Source organism: Helianthus annuus, chromosome 2 (genome assembly GCF_002127325.2).
Source record: "Helianthus annuus cultivar XRQ/B chromosome 2, HanXRQr2.0-SUNRISE, whole genome shotgun sequence".
Lineage (NCBI taxonomy): Eukaryota > Viridiplantae > Streptophyta > Magnoliopsida > Asterales > Asteraceae > Helianthus > Helianthus annuus.
In genome coordinates this window covers 115,767,708-115,784,481 of record NC_035434.2, presented here as the reverse complement: position 1 = coordinate 115,784,481, position 16,774 = coordinate 115,767,708, and the positions used below count along the sequence as shown (strand labels likewise).

At 38.4% G+C, this 16,774-nt stretch overlaps 1 protein-coding gene across 1 annotated transcript; it reads left to right on the top strand.

Moving 5' to 3' along the window:
• The first annotated feature begins 14,012 nt into the window (after positions 1–14,012).
• On the top strand, positions 14,013–15,129 carry LOC110894480. Its single transcript, XM_022141711.1, has 3 exons — positions 14,013–14,505; positions 14,589–14,821; positions 14,917–15,129. The coding sequence occupies exons 1-3, from the start codon at positions 14,013–14,015 to the stop codon at positions 15,127–15,129; spliced, it is 939 nt and encodes a 312-aa protein (XP_021997403.1).
• The last annotated feature ends 1,645 nt before the right edge of the window (positions 15,130–16,774 follow it).

The window sequence follows — 16,774 nt, the reverse complement described above, 5'->3', positions numbered from 1 at the left end:
GGTGGTTTTCTAAATATCCTAAAAATATAATAAAAGATTAACTAAACGAACTAGACGAACGAGACACGAACTCACACGAAGGTTGAACTCAAGGATGGTGAAGGAACTACCTAGGCTAGACGCAAGCTAAACTCAGAATGGATTTCTATTCGATGATTTTGTGGTGCGGAACCGGGATCTTTAAATGCTAAACCTATTAAGACACCACTAAGCCCCTCAAACACTTTTGGCGATTCTTGTGGCACTACCTAGGATGTTACGCTCACCGGCTTTCTAGATTTTCCTTTCAGTCCTCTAGTTACCTTGCCGCGCGAATGTCTAAAGCAACTACGGGTTTTAATCTTGGTTTAATAGACAATGGAATGTTAAGGACTTATAACCAAACCGAGACCTATTAATACCCTCGAGCCTCACAACGACGAGTTTAGCAGCACACTTGATTTTATTAGGTTACCGAATATTGTTTCTAAGGTTACTTCACGTGATTTTCACCCTAAAGGATTAGAGATTTATTATGTGATATAGACACTCACCAAAACCTAAAACCCTAGCCCGACTCTATTCCGTGATAAAGACCGTCACCAAGAATCGAACGAAGCAATAAACAATAATCAAACAATCACAAGCACGCATATGCACCAAGTTAAATTCCCATAGCTTTTACAGTACAAGAAAAATCCACAACCACGCCAAAAATCGAATAAAGAACCAAATTTTATTTAACTATTGTCATCACCTAGGTAGTTTATGAAGTTTAGCCGGAAAACATAATCATAGTCAAGAAAAAGAATAATAAACAAGTCTCAAATAACAAAGAAGTCATAGTATCAAGTTTGAGAACAAAAAGTAAAACAAACCGAACAATAACTCGTTGCCTAATCGACTCGAATCTTAAATCCCAATCTTGATTCTCTCGTGCCTCTCAAAATTCGTCTCTGATGTATGTGCGGCTCCAATCCGTGCGTCTGACTTCGTTCCTTCTGTTTGTGAATGTTTTGCGTCCAAGATTCCAAATTCGTAAAATGTATCTTCTGATGTCGACCCCCAAGATTTATTTATATATGCAATTCCAATTCGTGTCCACCAAAAATGAAAGTCTGCCGCCCTATCTCTCCTTTTTCTTAATAATGTGCATATATTATAAAAGAAATCACAGCCCACAAAATAAACCCACAAAGTCTCGCTGAATTGTCTTTCATGTGCGGCCCAATGAGATGTAATTATGTTGGGTTGTTTATCTTTTGGCGGCCCATCACCCAGCCGTCAATGTGACGATGATATTTTTAATTGTCCTCCAAAAGTGGCGTCCATGTGATTCTTTTTATATTGGACCCTTCAGCCGTCCAAGTTTGATTATAATTGATGTCCACTGACTATTATTTTTGGTGGAATATATGGCTTCAATAGGAATTAGATATGTCTCCAACTTATAATAATAACAGCCTATCTCATCATAATATTTGAACTCGATTCTTTTTGTTTAGTCTGATTTTCCACCAATATCATAATGGGCCGCATCTCCTTTAATATATATAGAGATAAGTAGGCTCAGCCCAATCACGGAAAATAATGGCAATTTTAATTCGGTCTCTGGCACTCTATTTTGCCCAACTGGCTCGTTATTTCCATATTACTCGTTTTTGTTCCATTTGCACCAGGACCTGTCAAAACACAATATAATATAATATAATACTAAACCTAAATAAAAACAAATAAAACTTATACAAAAATTATACAATTTACACGGGACAAATATGCGTATTTTACCCCACATCAGTGATTAACGAATTTAGTGTTACAAGGCTTAGGTGCCAAGAGCTATCAACGTCGCAAATGACGGACCGTAATGCACTTCATTACCAAGAACATGTAAACTCTAACCTAGACAAGGCAAAGTCAAATTGCACATAAACATTTCACAAATTCAAATTTAATCTTCATTCGACAATTCACGAATACAATACAAATACAAGACTGTAAGGACCAGCAAAAATGTCCCAAAACACTCCGTAAGTGGAAACCCAGACCCCTAAAACCCTAATCTTTATGAAAAATCAAGAAAATCCAAACTTATTAATCTGTTGCGGGCCGCGTAAGACTTAAGGAGAGTCTTCGCGGGGCGCGACAGCTTGGCAAAGCTCCGGATAACGATCAACGCCACGTGTCAGACCTAGGCCATGACACGGCAGCCCTAGCCGTAGCCAGGGTGGCCCTCGCGGGGCGCGTAAACCAGCCTTAGGGCCTTCGCGGGCCGCGACAAACCTAAAATTTTGCTATAAATAGGACGTTGCATGGCCTTTCTTCTGTGTTCAAAATTTTATTTTCAAAACGTCAAATTCTGCTTAAAAACGAGTGTTTAAGTGTCGAGACGCTGCTACGATTACAGGGTAATAACTCGATCACTGCTATGATACAATGTCCGATCGATTAAAACCGATCCGATGGATGTTTAAGTGTTGCCTGAATATGGGCTATACTTTGTCATTCGTCGTGAGGGTTTCGATCTCGTGAGTTATCGTAAATGTTGTGTTAAGTTACTGACCTAGTTTCGTTTGCACTGTTATTTTAACTAGGTTACCAAGCTAAATCAGTAGGCGGACTCTGTCCAGTTAAATTTGCAATGTGAGTCGTTCTCTTTTTACCAAATTGTTTCCAAAACCCTATTTATTTTCAAAGGTTATAATTACAGGGATTAAGTTTTTGTAATCTTCAATTAATGCCGGTATGTGGGGTTTTATATACATTACTTGATAACCGTCACCGTTGGACAATGGGTTAGCCAATGGGTGATATGACCATAGTCACAGATACGGTCAAGTGACAAATACCGAGTGGGGTAATTGGTTGATATATAAACATTGTAATCGCTCTTAATACTGTAGATTATAACGATGTGTTGTTTGTACAAATTGAATGACTCGCCAGTATTTCCCCGCTGATAAAATCTTTTTAAACATGTTTCAGGTGATTTACTGTGAACCAGGGAAAAGTGTCGCGTAGCACTACCAGCTTGAATGAAGTGGCTCAGTAAATAAATAAACATGTTTTTATAATCAGGGGATTTCCCAGTGAAATTCCTTTATGTAACACCTCAATTTTCGTATGTCGTAATATAATAAACTAATAGTGATGATTTAATGACAAAGAATGGTAAATATAGATTTTTACCATTATGAAAGTTTTATAAATAATGGTAAGTTAAAAACCCTTTGTATGTGATTAAAGTTAACTAAAGAAAAGTAACAAAGTTAGTGTGAAAAATCACTAATATGAACATACCATAAAAGTTAGGGGCTAAATGTGTAAATGTAGAATGAAATTAGATAAAAAAAAAAAAGAAAAGAAAGCCAGTTTGGTCTGGCAGTGTGTTCGATCGAGAGAGAGGAGGGAGCCAACGGAGTCAAAACCCTAACATCATAAATCTCTCAAATTGAAAGGGAAAAATTGAAAATTTATCAATGCATGAGTTAGGAATGTTCATCCCTAAGTGAAATTAACATCAAGTAAGTCCAATTTCATGATTTGGTGATGTTTGATTAATTTGTTATGTGAAATTTGTGATGTTTTATGGAATCAAACATGAATGCAAGATGATATGAATTTGTAAGAGTTGAAATCATGCTTTAATTTCTCTATGATGATAGATTAGGGTAAAACCCATTCATATGATAAAAGATGATCAAGAATTTGTGAAGCTCTACATGTTAATTTGATGAATGTTGGTGAAAAGGCTAGATGTAATTGATTTAGAACTATGTGATCATGATTAGAATGATAAATTTCTAAGTTAGGGATGTTTATGTTACTCAAAGAGTGAACTATGGAAGTTGTGCTTAAAATGCTTGTACATTATGCTAAACTAGTGATACGCACACAATGTGTTTGACAAAATGCCTAAGTGAGTTTAGTTATGGCTTTTGCATGAATACTTGTTAAGATGATGCAACTTTCTTATGATAATGATGTATGTGATTAGTAAACGCCATAACGTACTATAAGGATTGTGAAAGTAATGTTTAAGAAAGCTAAAGTATGAGATTATGACATATAGGCACAAAGAAGGAAGAAGGCGCAAGTTACTCGAAGGCCCAAGCATCTCAAGATCGCGGTAAGTTCATATGAGCTTTATTTACTTTAAATGTAGTTTTATGAATAGTAGTATTTGGTACTATGGATTTGTTGTAAATGTTCATAACGGGTCAAATGAAAGTATATTGAAAAGTATGGTATGTAATGATTCATTGCGAATGAGTCGGAAAGTGATATGTTGGACATGTTTCCGAATGGAAGTAAGAATGTTAATAAGGTAACATGTCATGTTAACGGGTCGAACAATGATGGGAAATTAAAAGATTTTAAATTACTATGTGTTATGAACTAATAATGTTGCTGTTATGAATGTTAGGTAAATCCCTTGCTTGATTGCGGCGCACCCGGACCGAACACACACACGCAATGTCGACCTTATGCGCTTCCGGTCCAAGTTGTTCATTTTGATGGGTCAACTTACCATTTTGTGTAGTAAACGTTAATTAGTAAGTGTCTAGTTTCTTAGTAAGAAGTTTGGATCCTAAACTTTTGTGTAGTATGTTCAAAATGTTCATGGCGAACCTTTCATGGTCTTAACTTTTGTTATGTTGGAAAGTGTCGTAGTATTAATTATAATGGTATTGTTAAAACAGGGAGAAAAGTACTTAATACGAACGGGTCATGTCAAAATTTTGTAAAATTGTAAGAATTTTATGTTGTTGGTCGTATGAGAAAAATTTGGGCGTCTCAAGTTGGTATCAGAGCCTGAGTTTGAGGGATTTAAGCATCAAGTGCTTGAACTCAAACTGAAAGCTTGTGAGAAGTGTGTGTTGGATCCGCGGCGCAAAGCAAGTAAGTGTTTTGAAAGTTGAACTTTTCGCATTACAATATAATTAGTTACGGAACGTTATGAAATGGTTACGAGATGTTGTGGGAAGATATGGGATGAATCGGATCAGTTTGGGGGTTAATACGGGTCAAAAATGGGTAATAAACATGAAAAATCAATAATGGTACGTTGGGCGTTACCGTAAGTTACGGTGGTACCGTAGCTTACGGTAGCACCTAGGAGAAAGTGGCCACCGTAAGACAGTAGCCCAGGACCGTAAAGGAAAAGGGGCCACCGTAAGCTACGGTAGCCACCGTAGCTTACGATGGAGGCCATTTTCAGCCATTTTGAAGTATATTGTTCTGTTTATTGTTTTATTTATACGGAAAGAATTAAGAACGTTATAATGAGATCCTAAAGGTTAAGAAAAGTGATACCAAGGTATAAGGGAGAAAGAATACTATGATATAGTGTTGGGATTGAACCCTAACAGAGGAACGGATAATGTAAAGCCAAAACCGGATCCCATCAGTGGACTCTTAATAAGCAGCAGTTTACTCTAAACTCTCCCCTTGACAGTGGTTATCTAACAACTGATGGATCTTAAATGCTGCTCAACTACAACAACTGATAAACCAAACTCTGATGATTATCCAACGAGTGCTGAAGACAAACACTGCTGCTCTATCTACTGCTGTTTCCTAAGTACTGCTGAAGACTCAAGCACTGCCCTCTCAAAGACTGATCACCTTTGAAGAAAGCACTGAAGACTCAACATCTGTACTAAGGCTACAACAGTGGAACGTGAAGCAGTAGTTTTCCTTAGCTTTACACGTTACTACTTATCAGATGTTACATGTCAGTAGTTTGTATAGAACAATATTTGTAGTTTGTTAGGTCGTTAGATGTCACTATCATGGTGACGTCAGCTGAGGTAAATCAGTAGTTTGGTTTGCCTATAAATATGACAGTATTCTGTACTGTTATATTTGATTCATTTTGAGTGAGTTCACCTCCTCAATTCAATCCTTTCATCTTGTGCAACCAACTCTGGTGTATCAGGCTGAGGGGGAGTTTAGATTGTAAGCTTGCTGTAATCATTTGCTTTCTATTGTAAATCTTTTGACTCAATGAAATAGCAATTGTTTATCAATCTATACTTTCCTTTGATTATGTTTACAAAGTTTGCTACTCATTTCCGCTGCACTTATTCATTTTATGCAAACAAACACAATCATAATGGCCCCTAGATCCCAACAATTGGTATCAGAGCTTGGACAGTCAAATTCGATCTAACAATCAATTTGACATAACAGTTCAGCTCAAAAGTTATTGATACTAAAGGATTGGTTGTATTCAGTTGAAAAACAGAGTAACGAGTGAATCATGGTCAAAATGGTTATTCAAAAAACTCTGAAAATCAACCAAGATGTCATATGGCACACAAATCTCACACAACAAGTGTTTTCATGCATATGTCACTCACAGTTTTCAGATCTGTAAAATATCTGATAAATTATGGGATTGTTCGATGTTTTCAAAACTGATTTCAATTGTTGTTTTGATATTTGTGATGTTTTCAATAAACACTAAAGTATGTACCTCAGTTCAGCAGAACTTGTGTTCATCCAAAACACTAGAATACTGCTGACATAGAAAAGAGGGAAATAAAACTTTAGGCAAAATCTCTCATGTGCACAAAGGCAAGTTGAGTACCTTCAAAAGGACCAAATCAACTCTGTCCAAAACATATTGAGAAAATTAGGTATCAAAACTGTCCTAATCATAGGTAAATGTGAGATCTGAAAAAAAAAACATGATCAAATATGGTCAGATCTCTCAAAACATTGCTTCAAAGTGATTATGGACAAAGTATGTTCAAAATAGAATCTCCTAGTGAGTATTTCTGAACATATGAATAAAAAGGGTAAAAAGGGAAAAGGAAAAAGGAACAAATCTCAAAGTGTAGCTATCTCAAAAACTTTTGAAATCAAAAGCAAAAGAGTATAAGCATAAAACACTCGTGAGGTTCAAATTAGATCATCAGTGGTCATTTTGCAACTGTGTGCATTCATCAATACAGGAATTGTTCTGGTAACAATAGCATCTTCAGTGATGGTGCTTAAAAGGAATTTACAATCAATTGACATGAAAATGACCCAAACAATGGTCAAAATAACTTGAGAATAATATGATCATGAATTTACTTGAAAAACTGTCGGATCCTTTTGATTATCTTCAAAACTTCCTTTAATTTTTTCTTAAAGGTGTTTTCCTTAAATAAAACCAGATACATTTTATTTTATAATATTTTGTTCTTTTACTCATTTTTGATAGTAAAAGTTCATCTCTGGTCAGGATGTAATTTCCTTATTTTTGTGTGAGATTACTATCCTTAAATCTAATCAAAAGGAAATGGCACACATATCAAGATCAAAGCTCAAGTTAGGTTTTCACAGATCAAAAATTGATTGCAAATTGACTTAGACTACTGAGATACTCATGTTCTAGTTCAGGTAATTAGACACAAAATGAGCAGCTCAGGTAGAAATGTCTTCATCATCTGGGATGCTAAACCATTGTCTACAATAATAGACATTTGGCAAATCTTTGAACAAAATTCCATGTAGATAACTGCTGACAATTTAATCTTGGTAATTTACATCTAAAATGTATTTTGTTAAGAATAGCATCTCAAATGCTCAACAGATGTTAGATAAGATATTGTGCCTTCACAAAGCAAAATCAAGTTCTACATCTGAACAAGCAGATGCTAACATTGTTTGTCAAAAGTTGAAATACTGCTGCACTATTAGTTGTTGAACCAATTTTATCTTCTACCACTATTGTTTCTAAAGTGCTGTTGTGCCTTAACATCTGCTCACTAAAGTCTGTCCATTGCTAAAGTGTCAACCTCTGTTCTCCAAAACACTGATGTTTAAAATCTTTGTTCCATCCACTGTTACATCCACTGTTTCATTTTATTACCGTTGTAACTACTGATACTTGATCCATCAGTAGTTGTCAAAAAAACTGTCCTCCATTATTTACCATTCCATCAGATGTTTGACACGTGGTCAGTTTTTAGCCTTCAGATCAAAATAACCGCTGCCACATCAGCAATCACTTTTTCCCTAAATAAAACCCTGATTAAATCCAAACAGGGTTTTATTGTCGAATTGAATTCCAAAAATTCTCTTCTCATAGCAGTTTCCCTCTCATAACTCTAAAAACTTCTTCGATCTTCTTCATCCAAAATGACGAAACCAAAATGGAAATCAAAATCAAAACCATCATCTTACTCCACAACAACAGATGCCACTCAAATGGCCGCTGAAACACCGGAGATTCGCTACAAAGCTCCACACAACTATGTAGGTATACTCACAAAACCTACCGATAACCACACTTTCGACTCCATCCTTGACATCCTTTCTGCATCAAAGTACAAAACTATGATAAGAGCAGACGCTCCTATTTACCTTGATACCCAGAGAGAGTTCTGGAAAAATGCCACCCTTGAAAAACAAGGAGATATCATCGCCGCCATCAACTCCTCGATACAGGGTAAGAAGGTAAACATCTCACCAAAATCCATCTGTGAAATCTTTAAACTTGATGATTTAAATGGAAAAACCTCATTTACAAAAGACGAGTTGGTAAAGGATTTCATGAACAGGGGCTATGCAGAACAACCAAATAGGGATACCCTACAAAAGGGTTACTTCCCTTCTGCACCCAGATTTTTATTCCACACACTGCTCATGTGTGTTTCTAATAAAACAACGTCTTTTAATGAGATACCAACGAAAATCCAATGCCTGGGGTATGCAATTTTAAATGACAAAAACTATAAATACTCCCCCAGGAAATATTTGATGATTTGGTAAAGAACGTTGATAATAAAGCATTTCTGCTCTTTCCAAGATTTCTAAGCTACTATTTTGAACAATAGTTTGTTGAGAAAGATGCAGAATTGCCCAAACAAGGTGTCTCATTCAAAATAAACTGTTTAACAATTGAAACATTTTCAAGAATGATGGCACCAATAAAATTAAAAACAAAGGAGGCTGAGCAGGTTTTAGAAACTGCTACTGATCCTCAAGCAACCACTGCTGAGCCCACTGCTCCAGGTGATCAAAGTAGCACACCCACTGCTTTGAAACCAACACCTGCCACCAAAAAGACCAAAAGAAAAACATCCAGAAAACCCACCAAACCCACACCAAAGGCAACTCTGGAAGATGAGATCCCAGAGTCAATGCCAGTGACAACACACAATTCACAAGAAACCACTGCTGCTACTTCCTCACAGCAGATGGAAGAAAGATCTCAACCCCAGCCTAAAACTCCTCCTGCATCCTCACAAAAGGATCAGGTTGTAAGCACAGGGACACCAAATTATGAAGCTCTGTATCTACTCGGATCCATCTTCCACAGTCCTGATCCCAAGGACATGTCTCTTTCAACACCCATACCCTCACCAATCATATTACCACAATCAATAATACCCCTGTTGCATGCAGTTGATATGGCACAGACACAAACCAGTTCCTCTCTGTCACCTATTACTGAGAGCATACCTCCACAAGAGACTGGTTCTGATGTTCATGCCTCTGCTAACCCAGCAACAGCTGAGGAGGTTACACCCCCTGAGTTACAAGTAACTCTCGATGGTAGTTCAAGTGGAGTAGCAACTACAACTGATGGATCAACAGATCTTCAGTTGGATAGTTGTTACATAACTAAGACTCCCTTGAAGGCAATTTCTTCAATGGCAACATCGGTAACCACCAGTGAGTTATCTTTAACTGCTGGTAACATCAAAGGATTATCGAGTGCTGAAGAAAGAAGTCCCCAGTACCAAGAAAAAGGGGCATTAATGGATGACCTTTGGGCCACAGCTCCTAAGTCACACATTGATACAACCACTGCTGGTGGGGATTCAGATGATCCTGTTAATTCAGGTGATGATTCAAGATATAATGAATTGACGGCAAGAGTTGAAAACTTGGAATCATCAGTTGCCGAGATAAAAGATATAGTGCAGCAGCTGTTAGAAGCTCAAAAAGCCCAATCAATTGTTCCTCCTGCTCAAGCACCTGCTCCACAAGCATTTGCTGCAAATGAGCTTTGGAATATCTTCCAGCCCATGCTTGAACAACAGTAACAAATGGCTGATAAAAAGCATGCTCTTCAAGTAAAAATGCTGACCAACATGGTGGAATCAAGGTTCAAAGACACTCAAGCAGATATCAAAGCTATAAAGGCTAGCATCCAAAAGACTGCTCTGAGTGAAAAAGCTCCATCTACCATTTTCTTCATGGATACACCCCTGGCAGATAATGCCAAAAAGGGGGAGAAAACCAAGCTGAAAAAGAAAGGTATAGAAGATGGGATATACAGTGAACCAGAAAAACCCAAAACCTCAAAAACCTCAACAGCTGATACAACAGTAGTTACAAAAACTGCTGTCAGTAGCCAAACAGCTGTCGTTACATCAACACACACACCACCAACACACACAACTACTGTTTCAACACACACCACCACAACTACTGCTCCACCACCATCTTCATCTGTGTCTATAACACAAAAACCACCACTATCATCATCTACAATCATATCACCACCACTGCCTCCTACCATAAAGCAGAAGATAGCAGATGTTACAACATATGTTGTAATGACAACAGTGATTGAAACACCAGCTGTCTCAACCACTGTCAGTCAATCACAATCACAAACCACTGCCATCAAATCTCAAACCACTGATCCACCCAAAACATCATCAGCCTCCCCTCCATTAAAAAGGAGAAGGGTTTTCATTCCTGATAAAGAGTCACCACCACCATCACCATCATCAAATATTATCTCACATCTTCCATCCCCTGCTCAAAAGCAGAAGACATCTGCTTACATATCAGCAGTTGTAATGACAACAGCAGTTGAGACACCAGTTGTTTCAACAGTGTTAGTCAATCATCCACCACTGCTCTATCCTTTCCTATATCTCAACCAAAGCTCTTTAGCAGAAAAAGAAAGCCAATCACTGCCGATGAAGGGATACATGATCCGAATGCTGAAAAGTATCCACTAGAGCTTGAAGCCATTAAAAATGAAATGAGGCAGTTTTATGCAGAAACAGATCCATCAAAAAGAAAATTCTCCTCACTCATAGGCTATATAGCTCCAGAAGATATAACTGATTATCTCAAGTTAAAGGCTAGGCAAGCTAAAGTTAAAGCTAAGGTTGACAGTGAAAAAGAAAGGCTAAGCGAAGTAGGCATTGCTAATAGACTGGAGTTCTACCTTGCAAAGGTTAAGCAGATGGAAGAATATGCACAAGAGCTAGACAAAGAAAAGGCTGATCAAAAGAAGAAATTAAGAGAACAACTTCTAGCCTTCATCATGAAAGAAAAGTTCTATCCTGCTGAAGAATCCCAGTTTAAAGAATGGCCTTTAGTAGCTTTAAAGCATGAGGCTGAAAGGATCCAAAGAATCAAGAATGATCCTTCAAAGAAGAAAAATGCTCCAAACTGGAGTAAATACAAAAAGCTCATTGCTGACCTCACTGCTGAATATAAAGGAAAGAAAAAGGAGTTAGTGGATGCTAAGATGGACACTGCTGAAGCCATATCAAAATGGTCTAGGCAGCAAACTGATGAAGCCTATGAGAGGCTAAAGAAAAAGAAGAAAACTGCTTCAGATGCTTCAAAGAAAAGAGAACAGATGATGAAGCTTGAACAGAAAATTGAAAACCTCAAGACAATGTTAAAATCAGCAGACAGTCCTACTCTTGGGTCAAATCAAGATGAAGGCAAACAGCTGACTGAAGAAGAGGTCATAGAAAAAGAACCAGAGTATCTCAAGGACACCATCTTAAAAATGGGTCTGAATGAAGACAGCTCATCAAAGCTTCAAAACCTTTTTAAGAAGGTACTCAACAAACCTGCATCTCCAAGCACTGCAAAAGACAAGACAGAAGTTGAAAGACAAGAACTTATTGAACAAGAAACTGCAGAAGATATAGCTGCAGCAGACAAAGTCATTGAAGAAGCTTTCAATAGAATGTCTGAAAGTCTGCAGATGTTTTCAAGGCCATTAACCCTAAACTCATCAGAAGATAAATCTCTCCCAAGAAACCCATTAGGCTTTAAAATACTAAAGTGGATGTCTGATCAAAAGACCCACGTATTGACCTTGGTTAGAGCCAATGGTGAGGTGAAGTATATATCAAGGAAAGAAGCACTTGGCCTAAGTGTTGAAGATTTGCAGGATCTCCTTGAACTTTCACTGTGCAGGGATAAGGATGACCAGAGTGCAAAGAATTTTGAAGCTGAATTCAAAGAACAAGCTAAGGCACTCTTGATGAGTAATAAAGGTCCTGAATAAGGAAGGGTTTTGGCATTATCTGTTCCAGGGGGAGATTGTTGGGATTGAACCCTAACAGAGGAACATATAATGTAAAGCCAAAACCGGATCCCATCAGTGGACTCTTAATAAGCAGCAGTTTACTCTAAACTCTCCCCTTGACAGTGGTTATCTAACAACTGATGGATCTTAAATGCTGCTCAACTACAACAACTGATAAACCAAACTCTGATGATTATCCAACGACTGCTGAAGACAAACGCTGCTGCTCTATCTACTGCTGTTTCCTAAGTACTGCTGAAGACTCAAGCACTGCCCTCTCAAAGACTGATCACCTTTGAAGAAAGCACTGAAGACTCAACATCTGTACTAAGGCTACAACAGTGGAACGTGAAGCAGTAGTTTTCCTTAGCTTTACACGTTACTACTTATCAGATGTTACATGTCAGTAGTTTGTATAGAAAAGTATTTGTAGTTTGTTAGGTCGTTAGATGTCACTATCATGGTGACGTCAGCTGAGGTAAATCAGTAGTTTGGTTTGCCTATAAATATGACAGTATTCTGTACTGTTATATTTGATTCGTTTTGAGTGAGTTCACCTCCTCAATTCAATCCTTTCATCTTGTGCAACCAACTCTGGTGTATCAGGCCGAGGGGGAGTTTAGATTGTAAGCTTGCTGTAATCATTTGCTTTCTATTGTAAATCTTTTGACTCAATGAAATAGCAATTGTTTATCAATCTATACTTTCCTTTGATTATGTTTACAAAGTTTGCTACTCATTTCCGCTGCACTTATTCATTTTATGCAAACAAACACAATCATAATGGCCCCTAGATCCCAACATATAGATTGCCGGAAACGTTGAGTTTCCAAAGAAAGTTTAAGTATGATTTAGTCACAAGTAATTTATTTTACGTATTGGAAAGAATGAGAGCTACGTATTATTAACTTGGTTATGACAGAAAGAATGAATGAATGTCCAAAATAAGAATGATACGATACAATTGTCAATGACGACAAGGCATGAAGTATGAATAATGAATGGAATGTGTCATGATAAAATAATGTTAAAACATGATGGTGGCAAGTATGAAATGAAATCTAATGAATGTAATGAATGTTTTATGTAGATGGCCGATATGGTGAATGTGAATGATGATGATGAAGTACGCCAAAATGAAATAAGAACTATGATTGTGGAAGAAGTAAAGAAAGCAATTGAGGCTAGTATACCCCGACTGGCTCAAGAAGTCGAAGGACAAGTATTGGAGGTAGTTAATACCTCAGTAACATCCAAGGTGGAAGAATTGAAAGAAATGATTAGTGAACTGCAAGTGAAGAAAAGTATTCGGAGATGTACGTACAAAGAGTTCATGGCATGTAACCCCTTACCATACAAAGGGGAAGTTGATCCGATAGCTTGTCAAAGGTGGATTTCAAGTACCGAAGCCGTGTTTACACGAAGTAGATGTGAAGTGGAGGATCAAGTGATGTTTGCTACGGGTCTCCTACAACTTCAAGCAAAAGATTGGTGGGACGCATACTCGAAGGAACTGGGGGATGATAAAGTACAGTCGTTAACATGGCAAGAATTCAAGGAGTCATTTCTGAAATATTATAGTCCACAATCCCGCAATTGATAAGATTCAGGAAGACTTCTTACGTCTCAGACCAAAGGATGAAACGATTGACGAGATAACGAAAAGTTCCTTGAGAGGGTGAAGTTTTGTGAGGAGATAGCGGGGACTGAGAGGCAAAGAATTATACGTTACCATGCTATGTTAAAGGCTGAATATCGGGAATTTGTAAATCCCTCCAAGTGTGCAACGTTAAATGAATTAATCGATTGGGCAAGAGATAGAGAAATTGAGATAAAAAGGCAGGTTGAACGGGGAGAGAAAAGGGTAGCGGAGAAGCCTACCAACGCAAGCCCATCGAAAAAGGCAAGATATCAAGACCAAAGCAAAAAGGGGAAAACAAGTAGTGAAATTCCGACTTGCAAGACATGTGGGAAGCATATTGCGGGTGAATGTTTGTCGGGAAGGAAGGGATGCTACAAATGTGGACGAGAGGGACATCCGTATTATAGGTGCCCCGAAAACCCAAAGGCGTGTTATACTTGCAATGAAACGGGGCACATTAAAGCGGAATGTCCGAAACTCCAACAAGGGGCAAAGAGAGATGGAAAGAAGGATGAGCCCTCCAAGGCTCGCGGGAGGATGTTTCAGTTAACCTCAGATGAAGCTAAAGCTAGCCCGGATGTGGTTTCAGGTATATTCTTGGTTAATTCTATGCCTATGAATGTTTATTTGATTCCGGGGCTAGTAGGTCGTTCATTTCTAATGAATTGCTAGTTCACCCATCGTTTAAGCTTGAAAAGATGTTAGTACCCTTAGAGGTGGAAGTTGCTGATAGTAAAAGCTATTTGTTGCATGATATTTGCAAAAACTGTAAGATATTAATCGAAGATGAGGAATTTAGTATAGATCTTGTTCCAATGTACATGGGGGAATTTAAAGTAGTTGTAGGAATGGATTGGCTAGCCCAAAACCACGCTGAGATTCAATGTGAAAAGAAAGTCATTCATGTAGTAACCTCGGGGGGAAACGGGTAAGTGTTCAAGGGGAAAGGGTCATCAAGTCGAAATTGTGTTCTATAATCAAAGCTGTTAAACATGTGAAGAACGGAGGAAGGGCGTATCTATCTTATGTGATTGACACCCATCGAGGTGTTCCAAAGCTTGAAGATGTAAACGTAGCGAACGAATATCCGGATGTGTTTCCGGAAGAATTATCGGGGCTTCCGCCCGAACGGGAAGTAGAATTCAAGATAGAACTTAACCCGGATGCAAAGCCGGTAGCTAAAGCTCCTTATCGGCTGGCCCCGACCGAATGAAAGAATTGATGATGCAACTTCAAGAGTTGCTCGATAAGGGTTTCATTAAACCAAGTGTTTCACCATGGGGAGCGCCCGTATTATTCGTAAAGAAGAAAGATGGTTCGATGCGAATGTGCATCGACTATCGAGAGTTAAACAAGTTAACGGTGAAGAATCGTTATCCCTTGCCCAGAATTGATGACCTATTTGACTAGCTTCAAGGGGCAAGTTGGTTTTCGAAAATTGATTTGCGGTCGGGTTATCATCAATTGCGTGTGCGAGAAGAAGATGTGCCGAAGACTGCGTTTCGAACACGATACGGACATTACGAGTTTTTAGTAATGTCCTTTGGGTTAACGAACGCGCCAGCTGCGTTTATGGATTTAATGAATCGGGTGTGCCGACCTATGCTTGATAAGTATGTAATCGTTTTCATTGACGATATACTAATATACTCCCGAAGTGAAGCAGAGCATGCTTCCCACCTACGTGATGTATTGGAAACACTTCGCAAGGAAAAGTTATATGCAAAGTTCTCAAAGTGTGCCTTTTGGCTTAGAGAGGTACAATTTTTGGGTGATATAATCGATGCAGAGGGTGTCCATGTGGACCCGTCCAAAGTGGATGCGGTAATGAACTGGGTACCCCCGAAGAATCCAAGTGAAATAAAAAGTTTTCTAGGCTTGGCCGGGTACTACAGGAGATTCATCCAAGATTTCTCCAAAATAGCCTCGCCTATGACGAAGTTAACAAAGAAGAGCGAAAAGTTTATATGGGGCGAAGAACAAGAGAAAGCGTTTCAGACCTTGAAGGAAAAGCTCTCAAGGTCCCCAGTGTTGACATTACCGGATGGAACGGATAATTTGGTGGTGTATACTGACGCCTCTCACCAAGGTTTAGGTTGCGTGTTAATGCAAAGGGGTAAAGTCGTTGCTTATGCTTCGAGACAACTCAAGCAACATGAAAGCAATTATCCGACTCATGATCTTGAACTGGCGGCGGTCGTATTCGCCTTGAAGATATGGAGGCACTACCTTTATGGGGTGAAATGTACTATCTTCTCGGATCATAAAAGCCTCAAATATTTTTTCGAGCAGAAAGATCTCAATATGAGGCAACGAAGATGGTTGGAACTCATTAAGGATTACGATTGTGACATTCATTACCATCCCGGGAAGGCTAATGTAGTGGCGGACGCACTTAGTCGAAAGGAGTACCCACCCCCGATTCGGGTAAAATCCATGAAGATGGTAGTCACTCCTAAACTTCTTGATGAAATTCGAGAAGCTCAAACAAAATCTTTAAATGCTGTTGACTCGAAGAAAGAAAGGACGAAAGGGTTTATTCATGAATTGGAAGAGAATGCAAATGGTATGAAAACGAGGTATAACCGAATTTGGATACCTCGGTATTGTGATGTGAAAGAATTACTGTTGAATGAGGCTCACAAGTCTCGATACTCCTTTCATCCGAGGGCTACAAAGATGTATCGAGACTTGAGAATGAATTATTGGTGGCCCGGGATGAAAAGAGACATTGTCAAGTATGTTGCTAAGTGTTTGACATGTTCCCAAGTAAAGGCCGAACACCAAAAGCCGTATGGAAAGTTACAACCCATGGAGATCCCGGTGTGGAAGTGGAAACATGTAACGATGGATTTGGT

Bases quoted from the DNA above. Each gene is read 5' to 3' on its own strand.
- LOC110894480 (XM_022141711.1), top strand. From the start codon at position 14,013: ATGTTAAAGGCTGAATATCGGGAATTTGTAAATCCCTCCAAGTGTGCA. The intron at 14,506-14,588 runs GTATATTCTTGG...ATGAATTGCTAG, and splicing joins TAGCCCGGATGTGGTTTCAG to TTCACCCATCGTTTAAGCTT. The intron at 14,822-14,916 runs GTAGTAACCTCG...AAACATGTGAAG, and splicing joins GTGAAAAGAAAGTCATTCAT to AACGGAGGAAGGGCGTATCT.